The sequence below is a fragment of the Coregonus lavaretus genome (assembly GCF_964263955.1).
Source record: "Coregonus lavaretus genome assembly, chromosome: 30".
Classification (NCBI taxonomy): domain Eukaryota; kingdom Metazoa; phylum Chordata; class Actinopteri; order Salmoniformes; family Salmonidae; genus Coregonus; species Coregonus lavaretus.
The window spans coordinates 39119489-39137277 of NC_140017.1; the positions used below are offsets into that span (position 1 = coordinate 39119489).

A 17789-nucleotide genomic window follows, 5' to 3' on the forward strand; every position below is an offset into this window, starting at 1 on the left:
ACCTCTCCATAACTGTGTTTATGAAGCCAGACTTCAGCCCTTACCACCTCTCCATCACTGTGTTTATGAAGTCAGACTTCAGCCCTTACCACCTCTCTGTCACTGTGTTTATGAAGCCAGACTTCAGCCCTTACCACCTCTCCATCACTGTGTTTATGAAGCCAGACTTCAGCCCTCACCACCTCTCCATCACTGTGTTTATGAAGCCAGACTTCAGCCCTCACCACCTCTCAATCACTGTGTTTATGAAGCCAGACTTCAGCCCTTACCACCTCTCCATCACTGTGTTTATGAAGCCAGACTTCAGCCCTTACCACCTCTCCATCACTGTGTTTATGAAGCCAGACTTCAGCCCTCACCACCTCTCCATCACTGTGTTTATGAAGCCAGACTTCAGCCCTTACCACCTCTCCGTCACTGTGTTTATGAAGCCAGACTTCAGCCCTCACCACCTCTCCATCACTGTGTTTATGAAGCCAGACTTCAGCCCTCACCACCTCTCCATCACTGTGTTTATGAAGCCAGACTTCAGCCCTTACCACCTCTCCATCACTGTGTTTATGAAGCCAGACTTCAGCCCTCACCACCTCTCCATCACTGTGTTTATGAAGCCAGATTTCAGCCCTCACCACCTCTCCATCACTGTGTTTATGAAGCCAGACTTCAGCCCTCACCACCTCTCCATCACTGTGTTTATGAAGCCAGATTTCAGCCCTCACCACCTCTCCATCACTGTGTTTATGAAGCCAGACTTCAGCCCTTACCACCTCTCCATCACTGTGTTTATGAAGCCAGACTTCAGCCCTCACCACCTCTCCATCACTGTGTTTATGAAGCCAGACTTCAGCCCTTACCACATCTCTGTCACTGTGTTTATGAAGCCAGACTTCAGCCCTTACCACCTCTCCGTCACTGTGTTTATGAAGCCAGACTTCAGCCCTTACCACCTCTCCATCACTGTGTTTATGAAGCCAGACTTCAGCCCTTACCACCTCTCCATCACTGTGTTTATGAAGCCAGACTTCAGCCCTTACCACCTCTCCATCACTGTGTTTATGAAGCCAGACTTCAGCCCTTACCACCTCTCCATCACTGTGTTTATGAAGCCAGATTTCAGCCCTTACCACCTCTCCATCACTGTGTTTATGAAGCCAGACTTCAGCCCTTACCACCTCTCTGTCACTGTGTTTATGAAGCCAGACTTCAGCCCTCACCACCTCTCCATCACTGTGTTTATGAAGCCAGACTTCAGCCCTTACCACCTCTCCATCACTGTGTTTATGAAGCCAGATTCAAGCCCTCACCACCTCTCCATCACTGTGTTTATGAAGCCAGACTTCAGCCCTTACCACCTCTCCGTCACTGTGTTTATGAAGCCAGACTTCAGCCCTTACCACCTCTCTGTCACTGTGTTTATGAAGCCAGACTTCAGCCCTCACCACCTCTCCATCACTGTGTTTATGAAGCCAGACTTCAGCCCTCACCACCTCTCCATCACTGTGTTTATGAAGCCAGACTTCAGCCCTTACCACCTCTCCATCACTGTGTTTATGAAGCCAGACTTCAGCCCTTACCACCTCTCTGTCACTGTGTTTATGAAGCCAGACTTCAGCCCTTACCACCTCTCCATCACTGTGTGTGGCTGTGGTTCTTACCAGTTGTTGTATTAACCAAGCGGCGCTGGTTCTTACCAGTTGTTGTGTTAACCAAGTTCTGAGCCCATGGTCTCTTTCTAAACAGATTTGTAACAATATCCCTGTGTTTCCCAATAGCTCAGTGCTACGCTGCTGCTTTTTACAAGACATTCAGGCTGTTCTGGTACTGACATTTACAGGGTTCGGACCCCTGGGCCTCCAAACATGCTGTTGGTGTGTCTGTGTGTCTGTGTGTCTGTGTGTGTGTTTGTGTGTGTTTATTGACAGACAGGCATTTATGATGTGGCCAGCAGTGCCTGTTTTTGACTATTGTACTCTGTGACAGCAAGAGGGCAGATCGTCAAAAAAAACCTATTGAATGCTTTATTGGATATACAGTTAATGGCGTTGGAGCTGAATTGGCAAATTGCTCTCTCCCTCCTCTCCTCTCGCTCTTTCTCGCCCTCTCTCGCTCTCTCTCCCCCAGGCAACTGATACTCCAGAAGACCGTAACAACCCAGTTCTCCTCTACAACAAGATGGAGCTGAGTGTTCTCAATGCTAACTTCAGCCTGGAGGTAGACACACAAGTAAGAGACTGTGTGTGTGTTGCCTGCTCTGTTAAATATGTCTGATAAACCCCTCCTCTCAGATGACTATAAACCCCTCCTCTCAGATGACCATAAACCCCTCCTCTCAGATGACTATAAACCCCTCCTCCCAGGTGACTATAAACCCCTCCTCTCAGGTGACTATAAACCCCTCCTCTCAGATGACTATAAACCCCTCCTCTCAGATGACTATAAACCCCTCCTCTCAGATGACTATAAACCCCTCCTCTCAGGTGACTATAAACCCCTCCTCTCAGGTGACTATAAACCCCTCCTCTCAGGTGACTATAAACCCCTCCTCTCAGGTGACTATAAACCCCTCCTCTCAGGTGACTATAAACCCCTCCTCTCAGGTGACTATAAACCCCTCCTCTCAGGTGACTATAAACCCCTCCTCTCAGGTGACTATAAACCCCTCCTCTCAGATGACTATAAACCCCTCCTCTCAGATGACTATAAACCCCTCCTCTCAGGTGACTATAAACCCCTCCTCTCAGGTGACTATAAACCCCTCCTCTCAGGTGACTATAAACCCCTCCTCTCAGGTGACTATAAACCCCTCCTCTCAGGTGACTATAAACCCCTCCTCTCAGGTGACTATAAACCCCTCCTCTCAGGTGACTATAAACCCCTCCTCTCAGGTGACTATAAACCCCTCCTCCCAGGTGACTATAAACCCCTCCTCCCAGGTGACTATAAACCCCTCCTCTCAGGTGACTATAAACCCCTCCTCCCAGGTGACTATAAACCCCTCCTCCCAGGTGACTATAAACCCCTCCTCTCAGGTGACTATAAACCCCTCCTCTCAGGTGACTATAAACCCCTCCTCTCAGGTGACTATAAACCCCTCCTCTCAGGTGACTATAAACCCCTCCTCTCAGGTGACTATAAACCCCTCCTCTCAGATGACTATAAACCCCTCCTCTCAGATGACTATAAACCCCTCCTCTCAGATGACTATAAACCCCTCCTCTCAGGTGACTATAAACCCCTCCTCTCAGGTGACTATAAACCCCTCCTCTCAGGTGACTATAAACCCCTCCTCTCAGGTGACTATAAACCCCTCCTCTCAGGTGACTATAAACCCCTCCTCTCAGGTGACTATAAACCCCTCCTCTCAGGTGACTATAAACCCCTCCTCTCAGGTGACTATAAACCCCTCCTCTCAGGTGACTATAAACCCCTCCTCTCAGGTGACTATAAACCCCTCCTCTCAGGTGACGATAAACCCCTCCTCTCAGGTGACTATAAACCCCTCCTCTCAGGTGACTATAAACCCCTCCTCTCAGGTGACTATAAACCCCTCCTCTCAGGTGACTATAAACCCCTCCTCTCAGGTGTTTGACTGGAGTTACTTCACCAGGAAGATCATGGGGACGGTCGGCATCACTGTACCTGACACAGAGCGTGTCATCAACTACGCACCTAACTACTACAGACGACTCAACCCTGTCCTAGCCAAGTACACTAAGAGGTGAGAACATTGACTCAACCCTGTCCTAGCCAAGTACACTGAGAACATTGACTCAACCCTGTCCTAACCAAGTACACTGAGAACATTGACTCAACCCTGTCCCTGTCCTAGCCAAGTACACTGAGAACATTGACTCAACCCTATCTTAGCCAAATACACTAAGAGGTGAGAACATTGAGAAAAGCACAGAATTAGAATGTGATGATAAGCATCAGTTAATCAAACGTTCTAATCTAGTACATTGTAGATCAACTATAGTTGCTGGTGTAGTACTTCCATGTTGTTGTTTCCAGAGACCTGCAGAACTACATGGTGTGGCGTTTTGTCATGAACATGGTGGTGGGTCTGAGCAGGCAGTACAGGGACACCAGGAAAGCCTTCCGCAAGGTACGCACACCATCTACTTCTCCTTTCATTCTCCCTCCCTCCCTCCCTCCCCTCTACTCAAATCCTCTCTTCCTACATCTCACCATCTCTGGTGTGTGATGTCATCAGTGTGAGCCATGCTGTGCTGCCCCCTGCAGGCGCTATACGGTACCACGTCAGAGGCGGCAGTGTGGCGGCAGTGTGCCATATATGTCAACAACAATATGGACAACGCTGTGGGAAGACTGTACGTGGAGGAGGCCTTCTCTGGGGAGAGCAAAGAACTGGTGAGGTTAACAAGGGGGGGGGGGAGTGTGTGACACTGCGGAGTGTGTTTGTGTGAACTCCAGCCTTTGTGTGTTTACTTGCGCTACAGCAGCAGTGGGGTAGAGTCTCCTAACCACCTGTTACAATGCTGAGCCTCTCACACACTGTACACCTCATGTGTGTCAGCTGAGTGTGCAAAACATTAAGAACACCTGCTCTTTCCATGACATAGACTGACCGGGTGAATCCAGGTGAAAGCTATGATCCCTTATTGATGTCACTTGTTAAATCCACTTTAATCAGTGTAGATGAAGTGGGAGGACACCGATTTTAAAGAAGGAGGCACTACCCACTAACACCTGGAACCACCACCCACTGTAACTAACACCTGGAACCACCACCCACTGTAACTAACACCTGGAGCCAACACCCACTCTAACTAACACCTGGAGCCACTACCCACTCTAACTAACACCTGGAGCCACTACCCACTACCCACTCTAACTAACACCTGGAGCCACTACCCACTACCCACTCTAACTAACACCTGGAGCCACTACCCACTCTAACTAACACCTGGAGCCACTACCCACTACCCACTCTAACTAACACCTGGAGCCACTACCCACTACCCACTCTAACTAACACCTGGAGCCACTAACCACTACCCACTCTAACTAACACCTGGAGCCACCACCCACTCTAACTAACACCTGGAGCCACTAACCACTACCCACTCTAACTAACACCTGGAGCCACTAACCACTACCCACTCTAACTAACACCTGGAGCCACTAACCACTACCCACTCTAACTAACACCTGGAGCCACTACCCACTACCCACTCTAACTAACACCTGGAGCCACTACCCACTCTAACTAACACCTGGAGCCACTACCCACTACCCACTCTAACTAACACCTGGAGCCACCACCCACTCTAACTAACACCTGGAGCCACCACCCACTCTAACTAACACCTGGAACCACTACCCACTACCCACTCTAACTAACACCTGGAGCCACCACCCACTACCCACTCTAACTAACACCTGGAGCCACTACCCACTACCCACTAACACCTGGAGCCACCACCCACTCTAACTAACACCTGGAACCACTACCCACTACCCACTCTAACTAACACCTGGAACCACTACCCACTACCCACTCTAACTAACACCTGGAGCCACCACCCACTCTAACTAACACCTGGAGCCACCACCCACTCTAACTAACACCTGGAACCACTACCCACTACCCACTCTAACTAACACCTGGAGCCACTACCCACTACCCACTCTAACTAACACCTGGAGCCACCACCCACTACCCACTATAACTAACACCTGGAGCCACTACCCACTACCCACTCTAACTAACACCTGGAGCCACTACCCACCACCCACTCTAACTAACACCTGGAGCCACTACCCACTACCCACTCTAACTAACACCTGGAGCCACTACCCACTACCCACTCTAACTAACACCTGGAGCCACTACCCACTACCCACTAACATCTGGAGCTCCTTTCACACCCTCATCTCCAGCACAAGTCGCAGAAGAGAGAGAGCGAGAGTGTGTGTGTGTGTATTTAAATGCCACTGTGTGTGCGTGTGTGTGTGTATTTAAATGCCACTGTGTGTAAAGGTGTCTGATTGCATGGCTACCCTTTTTGTGTCTTAACTGCCCTGTACGTCCAAATTAACTTGAGCATGCAGCGGCAGCATGCACTGTGTGTTTGTGTGTGTGTGTGTGTGTGTGTGTGTGTGTGTGTGTGTGTGTGTGTGTAAGCCTGTTCAGATGACCCGTTGGCTGACACAATAGGGTCTCATACCATTGAGTTTACGCTCCCACAGATCATGATCCAAACACATGATCTATTAAACGTTCAGTCAGGCCCCTCGTACGTACACAGCTATTTTAAGCTCATGAGGACAACTCTAACATTTCATTGTTCACTCTAAAGCATTTCTTTCCTTAACATTCTGAAAGAAGAGATCTCTATCACATTCTGTTCCATGAGGAACCTGGTCTGAGATCCACAATAGTGACATTATCAGTACATGCTGATCTGTCTAGTGTGTGTGTGTGTGTTAGATGGAAGAGATGATCTCTGTGATCCGGGAGGTGTTCATCAGTAACTTAGACCACCTGAGATGGATGGATGCAGCGACCAAGAAGGCTGCTGAGCAGAAGGTGAGACATTGATTTCTACCTGTTGACTTCAGGCTGACCTGTTCAACTGTCTCTGTTTTACCTGTCTCGGTTTTACCTCTGTCAACTGTTAAAATTACAAGCTGAATTCATACATTCTGTTTTGTTATTCCCCTTCAAACTCTCAAAATCTTCTGTAGGCACAAGCTATCCGTGAGCGGATTGGCTACTCCGACAACATCAAGAATGACACCTACCTGAACAACGAGTATAAAAATGTGAGTGTTGAAAGGTGAAAGAACATGATGACAATGCATTTCGTCAGTGGACGTGATACATTGGACAATATCATATCTGATATCTGTCATTGACACTGTGTGTGTGTTGATGCTAGTTGAGCTACAGTGCAGAGGAGTACTTTGAGAACATCCTTCAGAACCTGGAGTATGTTCAGAAGAAACGTCTGAGGAAGCTACGGGTCAAAGTCAACAAAGAAGAGTAAGATCCTCTCTTTCCAAAAACCCATTGTCAGTGCTGTCTAAAATAGCAGCCACAGCACTAAGATTAGAGTAGATATTAATTTAAGATTAATTTGGAACTATTCTGTGAATTATCAATGTGAAACATCTTCCTGCCTTATCCCCAGATGGGTAACAGGAGCAGCCATTGTCAACGCCTTCTACTCCTCAAGCAAAAACCAAATAGGTAACAGAGAAACCTCTGTCTCCTCCCGTCTCTTCTACTGTCACCTCCCGTCACCTCTACCGTCACCTCCCGTCTCTTCTACTGTCACCTCCCGTCACCTCTACCGTCACCTCCCGTCTCTTCTACTGTCACCTACCTTCACCTCTACTGTCACCTCCCGTCACCTCTACTGTCACCTCCCGTCTCTTCTACTGTCACCTCCCGTCACCTCTACTGTCACCTCCCATCATCTCTACTGTCATCTCTACTGTCACCTCCCATCATCTCTACTGTCACCTCCCATCACCTCTACTGTCACCGATACTGTCACCTCCCATCACCTCCACTGTCACCGATACTGTCACCTCCCATCACCTCTAGTGTCACCTTTACTGTCACCTCCCATCACCTCTACTGTCACCTCCCATCATCTCTACTGTCATCTCTACTGTCACCTCCCATCACCTCTACTGTCACCGATACTGTCACCTCCCATCACCTCCACTGTCACCGATACTGTCACCTCCCATCACCTCTAGTGTCACCTTTACTGTCACCTCCCATCACCTCTAGTGTCACCTCCCATCACTCTGAAGATGAAAGATATGAGATGTGAGATCCTTTCTTTCTCCCTCCTATCCTCTCAGTGTTTCCAGCAGGCATCCTACAGCCTCCGTTCTTCGGTAAGGGCCAGACCAAGTCTCTGAACTTTGGCGGTATTGGCATGGTGATCGGACATGAGATCACTCACGGGTTCGATGACAACGGTAAGAGACTGTTCTCATGAAATTAGCTTTATTAGAATGGACAGTCCAATTCAAAGTGTTGTTTCATGACATGTGGACTAGCTGGTCAGCTGTCCTAAACATAGTTTATTTGACCTGTTGCCAGGTCGTAACTATGATAAAGATGGTGACCTGAAGGACTGGTGGACGCCAAGCTCCACCCAGAACTTTGTTGAGCTGTCGAAGTGCATGGTGGACCAGTATGGAAGATTCTCCTGGGACCTGGCCAACGGACTGAACGTACGCTTTACTCTCCTCTCCTCTTCTTTCTTTTCCCTCTGTCTCATCACGTCTGCTCATCTCCTGTCCTCCCTTGACTTGTTTCCGTGAAACAATAGCATTTTTTCATCCTCTGAGAAAAACCGCCAGTTTGCCCGCAGCGTGGGAAATGGTTTTCCTGGAATAGGATGTGGAACTGCTGAAATACAGAGATGGCTCAAAATTACAGTCTGAATTGATCTGCCTGTTTCTTTTCTGTAAGCAGCTCAATGGGAATAACACTCTGGGAGAGAACATTGCAGACAACGGCGGGATTCGCCAGTCATACCAGGTAGGGATGCACACTGTAGAAAGATACATTTTACAGCAAAAAAAAATATGTGCACACACAATCTGAAGACTGAGTCCTTTACCCCAGGCGAGAAATCTATTCCAGTAACCTGTTCCACAGTCAAGTTTTCTCTATATCTCCCTCGTATGTACATTGTTTTAGCATTTGATGATTACCTGTAAGTCTGAGTGACCTCGTGTGAGATTGAATGAGATTGGATGGACTAATTGCCATCTGCCAGTAATAGTCCAGTCGAGGTCAAAAGTTTTGAGAATGACACAAATACTAATTTTCACAAAGTCTGCTGCCTCAGTTTTGATGATGCCAATTTGCATATACTCCAGAATGTCATGAAGAGTGATCAGATGAATTGCAATTAATTGCAAAGTCCCTCTGTGCCATGAAAATGAACTTAATCCCCCCCCCAAAAAAACATTTCCACGAGACTTCCGTCTCGCTTCCGCATTGTCTCCGTGCTGCTGTGCTGTTTGTTGCTACTTGGCTACCTGCCAAACTATTCACGTTTTACTTTTAATAAACGTTTAATCAATCTCTGTGTTCAACAAATTTACCAACTTTTTAGTTTTGTCCTCACTCATCTTTTTTCGTTAAACTTTTTCACCCCGGACGTTTATCCCGAGACAGAAGAGTCATTTTCCTGTGCGTTTTAGCTGCCAACTTTACGTTATTTTCCTTTTTTCCATCGCAACTTTTTTCCCTTATTCAACTTTTTCACTCCGGACGCTTTATCTGGACATGGTTCATCAACATCTTCAACAGCCGAAGCTAAGTAGTAACATTAACATGATGTCTTCTAATTGCAGTCGCTGTACTCATAATATACAGGAGAACGATCGCCTTACGGCGAGAATAGCTGTGCTACAAGCCCAGCTTCAGACGCAATCGTTAGGCAAGGGTAATCTCAGTGTAGGAAAGGAAGAAACAGCGTCTGTGCCACCAGTAAGTACAGACAGTAACGTTAGTATAAATCCCCCCGCACAGTCCCCGCAGCCGGACAACTTTCTCATGGCTTCTGGAGGGAAATACTGTTGGAATGCTCAACCGGTGTCGCTCATTCAGCCGACAGAAACCTTCAACCGGTTTTCCCCATTATGTAGCGAGTCGGAGTCTGAGTCTGAGTCTTCTCTAGTCTCTACTCCTCCCGTTACGGGGTCTGAGACGCCGAAGGCTCCCACCATTAGCTCTGACAAATTGAAAACCCTAGTCATTGGCGACTCCATTACCCGCAGTATTAGACTTAAAACGAATCACCCAGCGATCATACACTGTTTACCAGGGGGCAGGGCTACCGACGTTAAGGCTAATCTAAAGATGGTGCTGGCTAAAGCTAAAACTGGCGAGTGTAGAGAGTATAGAGATATTGTTATCCACGTCGGCACCAACGATGTTAGGATGAAACAGTCAGAGGTCACCAAGTGCAACATAGCTTCAGCGTGTAAATCAGCTAGAAAGATGTGTCGGCATCGAGTAATTGTCTCTGGCCCCCTCCCAGTTAGGGGAAGTGACGAGCTCTACAGCAGAGTCTCAGCACTTAATCGCTGGTTGAAAACTGTTTTCTGCCCCTCCCAAAAGATAACATTTGTGGATAATTGGCCCTCTTTCTGGGACTCACCCACAAACAGGACCAAGCCTGACCTGCTGAGGAGTGACGGACTCCATCCTAGCTGGAGGGGTGCTCTCCTCTTATCTACCAACATAGATAGGGCTCTAACTCCTCTAGCCCCACAGTGAAATAGGGTGCAGGCCAGGCAGCAGGCTGTTAGCCAACCTGCCAGCTTAGTGGAGTCTGCCAATAGCACAGTCAGTGTAGTCAGCTCAGCCATACCCATTGAGACTGTGTCTGTGCCTCGACCTAGGTTGGGCAAAACTAAACATGGCGGTGTTCACCCTAGCAATCTTATTAGGATAAAGACCTCCTCCATTCCTGCCATTATTGAAAGAGATCGTGATACCTCACATCTCAAAATAGGGTTACTTAATGTTAGATCCCTCACTTCAAAGGCAGTCATAGTCAATGAACTAATCACTGATCATAATCTTGATGTGATTGGCCTGACTGAAACATGGCTTAAGCCTGATGAATTTTCTGTGTTAAATGAGGCCTCACCTCCTGGTTACACTAGTGACCATATTCCCCGTGCATCCCGCAAAGGCGGAGGTGTTGCTAACATTTACGATAGCAAATTTCAATTTACAAAAAAAAAAATGGCGTTTTCATCTTTTGAGCTTCTAGTCATGAAATCTATGCAGCCTACTCAATCACTTTCTTTAGCTACTGTTTACAGGCCTCCTGGGCCATATACAGCGTTCCTCTCTGAGTTTCCTGAATTCCTATCAGACCTTGTAGTCATAGCAGATCATATTCTAATTTTTGGTGATTTTAATATTCACATGGAGAAGTCCACAGACCCACTCCAAAAGTCTTTCGGAGCCATTATCGACTCAGTGGGTTTTGTCCAACATGTCTCTGGACCTACTCACTGCCACAGTCATACTCTGGACCTAGTTTTGTCCCATGGAATAAATGTTGTAGATCTTAATGTTTTTCCACAAAATCCTGGACTATCGGACCACCATTTTATTACATTTGCAATCGCAACAAATAATCTGCTCAGACCCCAACCAAGGAGCATCAAAAGTCGTGCTATAAATTCTCAAACAACACAAAAATTCATTGATGCCCTTCCAGACTCCTTCTGCCTACCCAAGGACGTCAGAGGACAAAAATCAGTTAACCACTTAACTGAGGAACTCAATTTAACCTTGCGCAATACCCTAGATGCAGTTGCACCCCTAAAAACGAAAAACATTTGTCATAAGAAACTAGCTCCCTGGTATACAGAAAATACCCGAGCTTTGAAGCAAGCTTCCAGGAAATTGGAACGGAAATGGCGCCACACCAAACTGGAAGTCTTCCGACTAGCTTGGAAAGACAGTACCGTGCAGTACCGAAGAGCCCTCACTGCTGCTCGATCATCCTACTTTTCCAACTTAATCGAGGAAAATAAGAACAATCCAAAATTTCTTTTTGATACTGTTGCAAAGCTAACTAAAAAGCAGCATTCCCCAAGAGAGGATGGCTTTCACTTTAGCAGTGATAAATTCATGAACTTCTTTGAGGAAAAGATCATGACCATTAGAAAGCAAATTACGGACTCCTCTTTGAATCTGCGTATTCCTCCAGGGCTTAGCTGTCCTGGATCTGCACAGCTCTGCGAGGGCCTGGGATCGGGAGAGACACTTAAGTGTTTTAGTACTATATCTCTTGACACAATGATGAAAATAATCATGGCCTCTAAATCTTCAAGCTGCATACTGGATCCTATTCCTACTAAACTGCTGAAGGAGCTGCTTCCTGTGCTTGGCCCTCCTATGTTGAACATAATAAACAGCTCTCTATCCACCGGATGTGTACCAAACTCACTAAAAGTGGCAGTGATAAAGCCTCTCTTGAAAAAGCCAAACCTTGACCCGGAAAATATAAAAAACTATCGGCCTATATCGAATCTTCCATTCCTCTCAAAAATTTTTGAAAAAGCTGTTGCGCAGCAACTCACTGCCTTTCTGAAGACAAACAATGTATACGAAATGCTTCAGTCTGGTTTTAGACCCCATCATAGCACTGAGACTGCACTTGTGAAGGTGGTAAATGACCTTTTAATGGCGTCAGACCGAGGCTCTGCATCTGTCCTCGTGCTACTAGACCTTAGTGCTGCCTTTGACACCATCGATCACCACATTCTTTTGGAGAGACTGGAAACCCAAATTGGTCTACACGGACAAGTTCTGGCCTGGTTTAGATCCTACCTGTCGGAAAGATATCAGTTTGTCTCTGTGAATGGTCTGTCCTCCGACAAATCAACTGTACATTTCGGTGTTCCTCAAGGTTCCGTTTTAGGACCACTATTGTTTTCACTATATATTTTACCTCTTGGGGATGTTATTCGAAAACATAATGTTAACTTTCACTGCTATGCGGATGACACACAGCTGTACATTTCAATGAAACATGGTGAAGCCCCAAAATTGCCCTCGCTAGAAGCCTGTGTTTCAGACATAAGGAAGTGGATGGCTGAAAACTTTTTACTTTTAAACTCGGACAAAACAGAGATGCTTGTTCTAGGTCCCAAGAAACAAAGAGATCTTCTGTTAAATCTGACAATTCATCTTGATGGTTGTAAAGTCGTCTCAAATAAAACTGTGAAGGACCTCGGCGTTACTCTTGACCCTGATCTCTCTTTTGACGAACATATCAAGACTGTTTCAAGGACAGCTTTTTTCCATCTACGTAACATTGCAAAAATCAGAAATTTTCTGTCCAAAAATGATGCAGAAAAATTAATCCATGCATTTGTTACTTCTAGGTTAGACTACTGCAATGCTCTATTTTCCGGCTACCCGGATAAAGCACTAAATAAACTTCAGTTAGTGCTAAATACGGCTGCTAGAATCCTGACTAGAACCAAGAAATTTGATCATATTACTCCAGTGCTAGCTTCCCTACACTGGCTTCCTGTTAAGGCAAGGGCTGATTTCAAGGTTTTACTGTTAACCTATAAAGCGTTACATGGGCTTGCTCCTACCTATCTTTCCGAGTTGGTCCTGCCGTACATACCAATACGTACGCTACGGTCACAAGACGCAGGCCTCCTAATTGTCCCTAGAATTTCTAAGCAAACAGCGGGAGGCAGGGCTTTCTCCTATAGATCTCCATTTTTATGGAACAGTCTGCCTACCCATGTGAGAGACGCAGACTCGGTCTCAACCTTTAAGTCTTTACTGAAGACTTATCTCTTCAGTAGGTCATATGATTGAGTGTAGTCTGGCCCAGGAGTGTGAAGGTGAACGGAAAGGCTGGAGCAACGAACAGCCCTTGCTGTCTCTGCCAGGCCGGTTCCCCTCTCCACTGGGGTTCTCTGCCTCTAACCCTGTTGCAGGGGCTGAGTCACTGGCTTGCTGGTGCTCTTTCATGCCGTCCCTGGGAGGGGTGCGTCACTTGAGTGGGTTGAGTTACTGACGTGATCTTCCTGTCTGGGTTGGCGCCCCCCCCTTGGTTTGTGCTGTGGTGGAGACCTCTGTGGGCTATACTCGGCCTTGTCTCAGGATTGTAAGTTGGTGGTTGGGGATATCCCTCTAGTGGTGCGGGGGCTGTGCTTTGGCGGAGTGGGTGGGGTTATATCCTTCCTGTTTGGCCCTGTCCGGGGGTTTCTTCGGATGGGGCCACAGTGTCTCCGGACCGCTCCTGTCTCAGCCTCCAGTATTTATGCTGCAGTAGTTTATGTGTCGGGGGGCTGGGGTTAGTTGGTTATACCTGGAGTACTTCTCCTGTCTTATCCAGTGTCCTGTGTGAATTTAAGTATGCTCTCTCTAATTCTCTCGTTCTCTCTTTCTCTCTGAGAACCTGAGCCCTAGGACCATACGTCAGGACTACCGGGCATGATGACACCTTGCTGTCCCCAGTCCGCCTGGCCTTGCTGCTATTCCAGTTTCAACTGTTCTGCCTGCGGCTACGAAACCCCTACCTGTCCCAGACCTGCTGTTTTCAACTCTTAATGATCGGCTATGAAAAGCCAACTGAGAGACCTGAGCCCTAGGACCATACGTCGGGACTACCGGCCGTGGTGACTCCTTGCTGTCCCCAGTCCGCCTGGCCTTGCTGCTATTCCAGTTTCAACTGTTCTGCCTGCGGTTATGGAACCCCTACCTGTCCCAGACCTGCTGTTTTCAACTCTTAATGATCGGCTATGAAAAGCCAACTGAGATTTATTCCTGATTATTATTTGACCATGCTTGTCACTTATGAACATTTTTGAACATCTTGGCATGGTTCTGTTATAATCTCCACCCGGCACAGCCAGAAGAGGACTGGCCACCCCTCATAGCCTGGTTCCTCTCTAGGTTTCTTCCTAGGTTTTCGCCTTTCTAGGGAGTTTTTCCTAGCCACCGTGCTTCTACACCTGCATTACTAGCTGTTTGGGGTTTTAGGCTGGGTTTCTGTACAGCACTTCGAGATATTAGCTGATGTAAGAAGGGCTATATAAAATAAAATTGATTGATTGATTGATTGACTGCATTTCAGCCCTGCCACAAAAGGACCAGCTGCCATCATGTCAGTGATTCTCTCGTTAACACAGGTGAGAGTGTTTGACGAGGACAAGGCTGGAGATCACTCTGTCATGCTGATTGAGATAGAATAACAGACTGGAAGCTTTAAAAGGAGGGTGGTGCTTGAAATCATTGTTCTTCCTCTGTTAACCATGGTTACCTGCAAGGAAACACGTGCCGTCATCATTGCATTGCACAAAAAGGGCTTCACAGGCAAGGATATTGCTGCATCCGGAAAACACCTTGTCCGGAGAAGACAAGGTGAGCGCTACCATCAATCCTGTGTCATGACAACAGTAAAGCATCCTGAGACCATTCATGTGTGGGGTTGCTTCTCAGCCAAGGGAGTGGGCTCACTCACAATTTTGCCTAAGAACACAGCCATGAATAAAGAATGGTACCAACACATCCTCCGAGAGCAACTTCTCCCAACCATCCAAGAACAGTTTGGTGATGAACAATGCCTTTTCCAGCATGATGGAGCACCTTGCCATAAGGCAAAAGTGATAACTAAGTGGCTCAGGGAACAAAACATCGAAATTGTGGGTTCATGGCCAGGAAACTCCCCAGACTTTAATCCCATTGAGAACTTGTGGTCGATCCTCAAGAGGCGGGTGGACAAACAAAACCCCACAAATTCTGACAAACTCCAAGCATTGATTATGCAAGAATGGGCTGCCATCAGTCAGGATGTGGCCCAGAAGTTAATTGACAGCATGCCAGGGCGGATTGCAGAGGTCTTGAAAAAGAAGGGTCAACACTGCAAATATTGACTCTTTGCATAAACTTAATGTAATTGTCAATAAAAGCCTTTGACACTTATGGAATGCTTGCAATGATACTTCAGTATACCATAGTAACATCTGACAAAAATATCTCATAACACTGAAGCAGCGAACATTGTAAAGACCAATACTTGTGTCATTCTCAAAACTTTTGACCACGACTGTAGTAATTACCATGTCCTCCTGCCAGCTCTCTGATTGGACCATTAGACATGCTCCCAGAGCATGGTGTGAGTAATGAGCGATGTGATTGGCCAACCAGGCGTCTCGGGTTAGTGTGATGACAGAGGGATGGAGAACACATCTTCACAGATTCTGAGAGCCCTATGCTTACTTTAAACGTTTTCTAAGAAGGTGGGAGAGTCTGAGATCATCTGATGTGTTTGGTGTTAAATAAAGTACCCATCTATCTATTGTCAAGTATTAAAGGCTAATATTAAAGGCTGGAGTTGTAATGATTTAAGGCCAGAGAGGCATGAAGTGGACTTGTAATGATTTCAGGGCAGAGAAAATTGAAGTAGTCTTGTAATGATTTCAGGCCAGAGAGCATTGAAGTAGTCTTGTAATGATTTCAGGCCAGAGAGGATTGAAGTAGTCTTGTAATGATTTCAGGCCAGAGAGGCTTGAAGTGGTCTTGTAATGATTTCAGGCCAGAGAGGCTTGAAGTGGCCTTGTAATGATTTCAGGCCAGAGAGGCTTGAAGTGGTCTTGTAATGATTTCAGGCCAGAGAGAATTGAAGTAGTCTTGTAATGATTTCAGGCCAGAGAGCATTGAAGTAGTCTTGTAATGATTTCAGGCCAGAGAGGATTGAAGTAGTCTTGTAATGATTTCAGGCCAGAGAGGCTTGAAGTGGTCTTGTAATGATTTCAGGCCAGAGAGGTTTGAAGTGGCCTTGTAATGATTTCAGGCCAGAGAGGCTTGAAGTGGTCTTGTAATGATTTCAGGCCAGAGAGGCTTGAAGTGGTCTTGTAATGATTTCAGGCCAGAGAGGCTTGAAGTGGTCTTGTAATGATTTCAGGCCAGAGAGGCTTGAAGTGGTCTTGTAATGATTTCAGGCCAGAGAGGCTTGAAGTGGTCTTGTAATGATTTCAGGCCAGAGAGGCTTGAAGTAGTCTTGTAATAATTTCAGGCCAGAGAGGCTTGAAGTGGTGTTCTAATGATTTCAGGCCAGAGAGGATTGAAGTGGTGTTTCTAATGATTTCAGGCCAGAGATGATTGAAGTGGTGTTGTAATGATTTCAGGCCAGAGAGAATTGAAGTGGTCTTGTAATGATTTCAGGCCAGAGAGGATTGAAGTGGTGTTCTAATGATTTCAGGCCAGAGAGGATTGAAGTGGTGTTCTAATGATTTCAGGCCAGAGAGGATTGAAGTGGTGTTCTAATGATTTCAGGCCTACCAGAATTATGTGGAGAAGAATGGGAACGAGCCTCTCCTGCCTGGAATAGACCTCAACCATCAACAACTCTTCTTTGTCAACTTCGCCCAGGTCAGACTGGATGGATGGATGTGGATGGATGGATGGATGGATGTCACACCCTATCTCACTCTCGTCTCTTCCTCCTCCAGGTTTGGTGTGGAACACATAGGCCAGAACAAGCTGTCAACTCCATCAAAGTAGATGTACACAGTCCAGGGAAGTTCAGGTATGAGCTCTCACTCCTCATTACCATTCATCTCCTGTATCACTCAATGACACTTCCTCTTCCACCTCATTCCATTCACTCCATCTCTGTCCATCTCAACTCAATGCCACTTCCTCTTCCACTCACCCCATCTCAGTCCATATTAACTCTTTGCGTTCCTCAGTGTCTCTGGTTGTCCTTATTTCATTTGATTGAGTGTCTGATTTAGACCTAGGACACCAGGTGCGGTGATTGCCTAATCATTCTGGCCAGTGATGACCGTTTCCTGTTTCCTGTTCAGGGTCCTGGGGTCCCTCCAGAACTTCCCAGAGTTTGCCAAGGCCTTCAACTGTCCCAGGAACAGCTACATGGTGCCTGACAAGACTTGCCAAGTCTGGTGATACTGTAGTCCTGACGCTCGCCTGCCCTGAGGCTGGTAGGGGGTGAGAGTTGGGCTTGTGTCCTTTCCCCCTCACCACCTAATTTCCCTTCTGACTGTTAGAGCGCTAGTCTGGGACAGGGGGGTATGGTCGATGTTCCCCAGTTCACTGCAGGGTGGGACCAGGACTGCTGCTACACTGACCAAACAGCTTCAAGAGACTGCAGAGTGCTGTTCCTATCCAGCTCCCAGGCTCTTCACCCAATCACCCAGGTCACCGCTTTCCACCGGATACAGTCACGCCAAATCACTATATATATTTTTTGTTGTTGTTGTTTGAAAATGTA

General features: G+C 46.8%; 1 protein-coding gene across 1 annotated transcript in view; it reads left to right on the forward strand.

The window, feature by feature from the left end:
* Nucleotides 1–17464, forward strand: part of LOC311105663 (neprilysin-like) — a gene marked incomplete at both ends in the record, with an annotated part of 78082 nt that extends 60618 nt beyond the window's left edge. The window contains 14 exon segments of the mRNA XM_084147878.1: nt 2122–2223; nt 3558–3718; nt 4012–4105; nt 4243–4371; nt 6455–6553; nt 6712–6789; nt 6906–7009; nt 7158–7216; nt 7843–7962; nt 8087–8220; nt 8465–8530; nt 16832–16927; nt 17008–17084; nt 17365–17464. Of these exon segments, the coding sequence (XP_084004004.1) occupies nt 2122–2223; nt 3558–3718; nt 4012–4105; nt 4243–4371; nt 6455–6553; nt 6712–6789; nt 6906–7009; nt 7158–7216; nt 7843–7962; nt 8087–8220; nt 8465–8530; nt 16832–16927; nt 17008–17084; nt 17365–17464 (1419 nt within the window).
* Nucleotides 17465–17789: the final 325 nt, after the last annotated feature.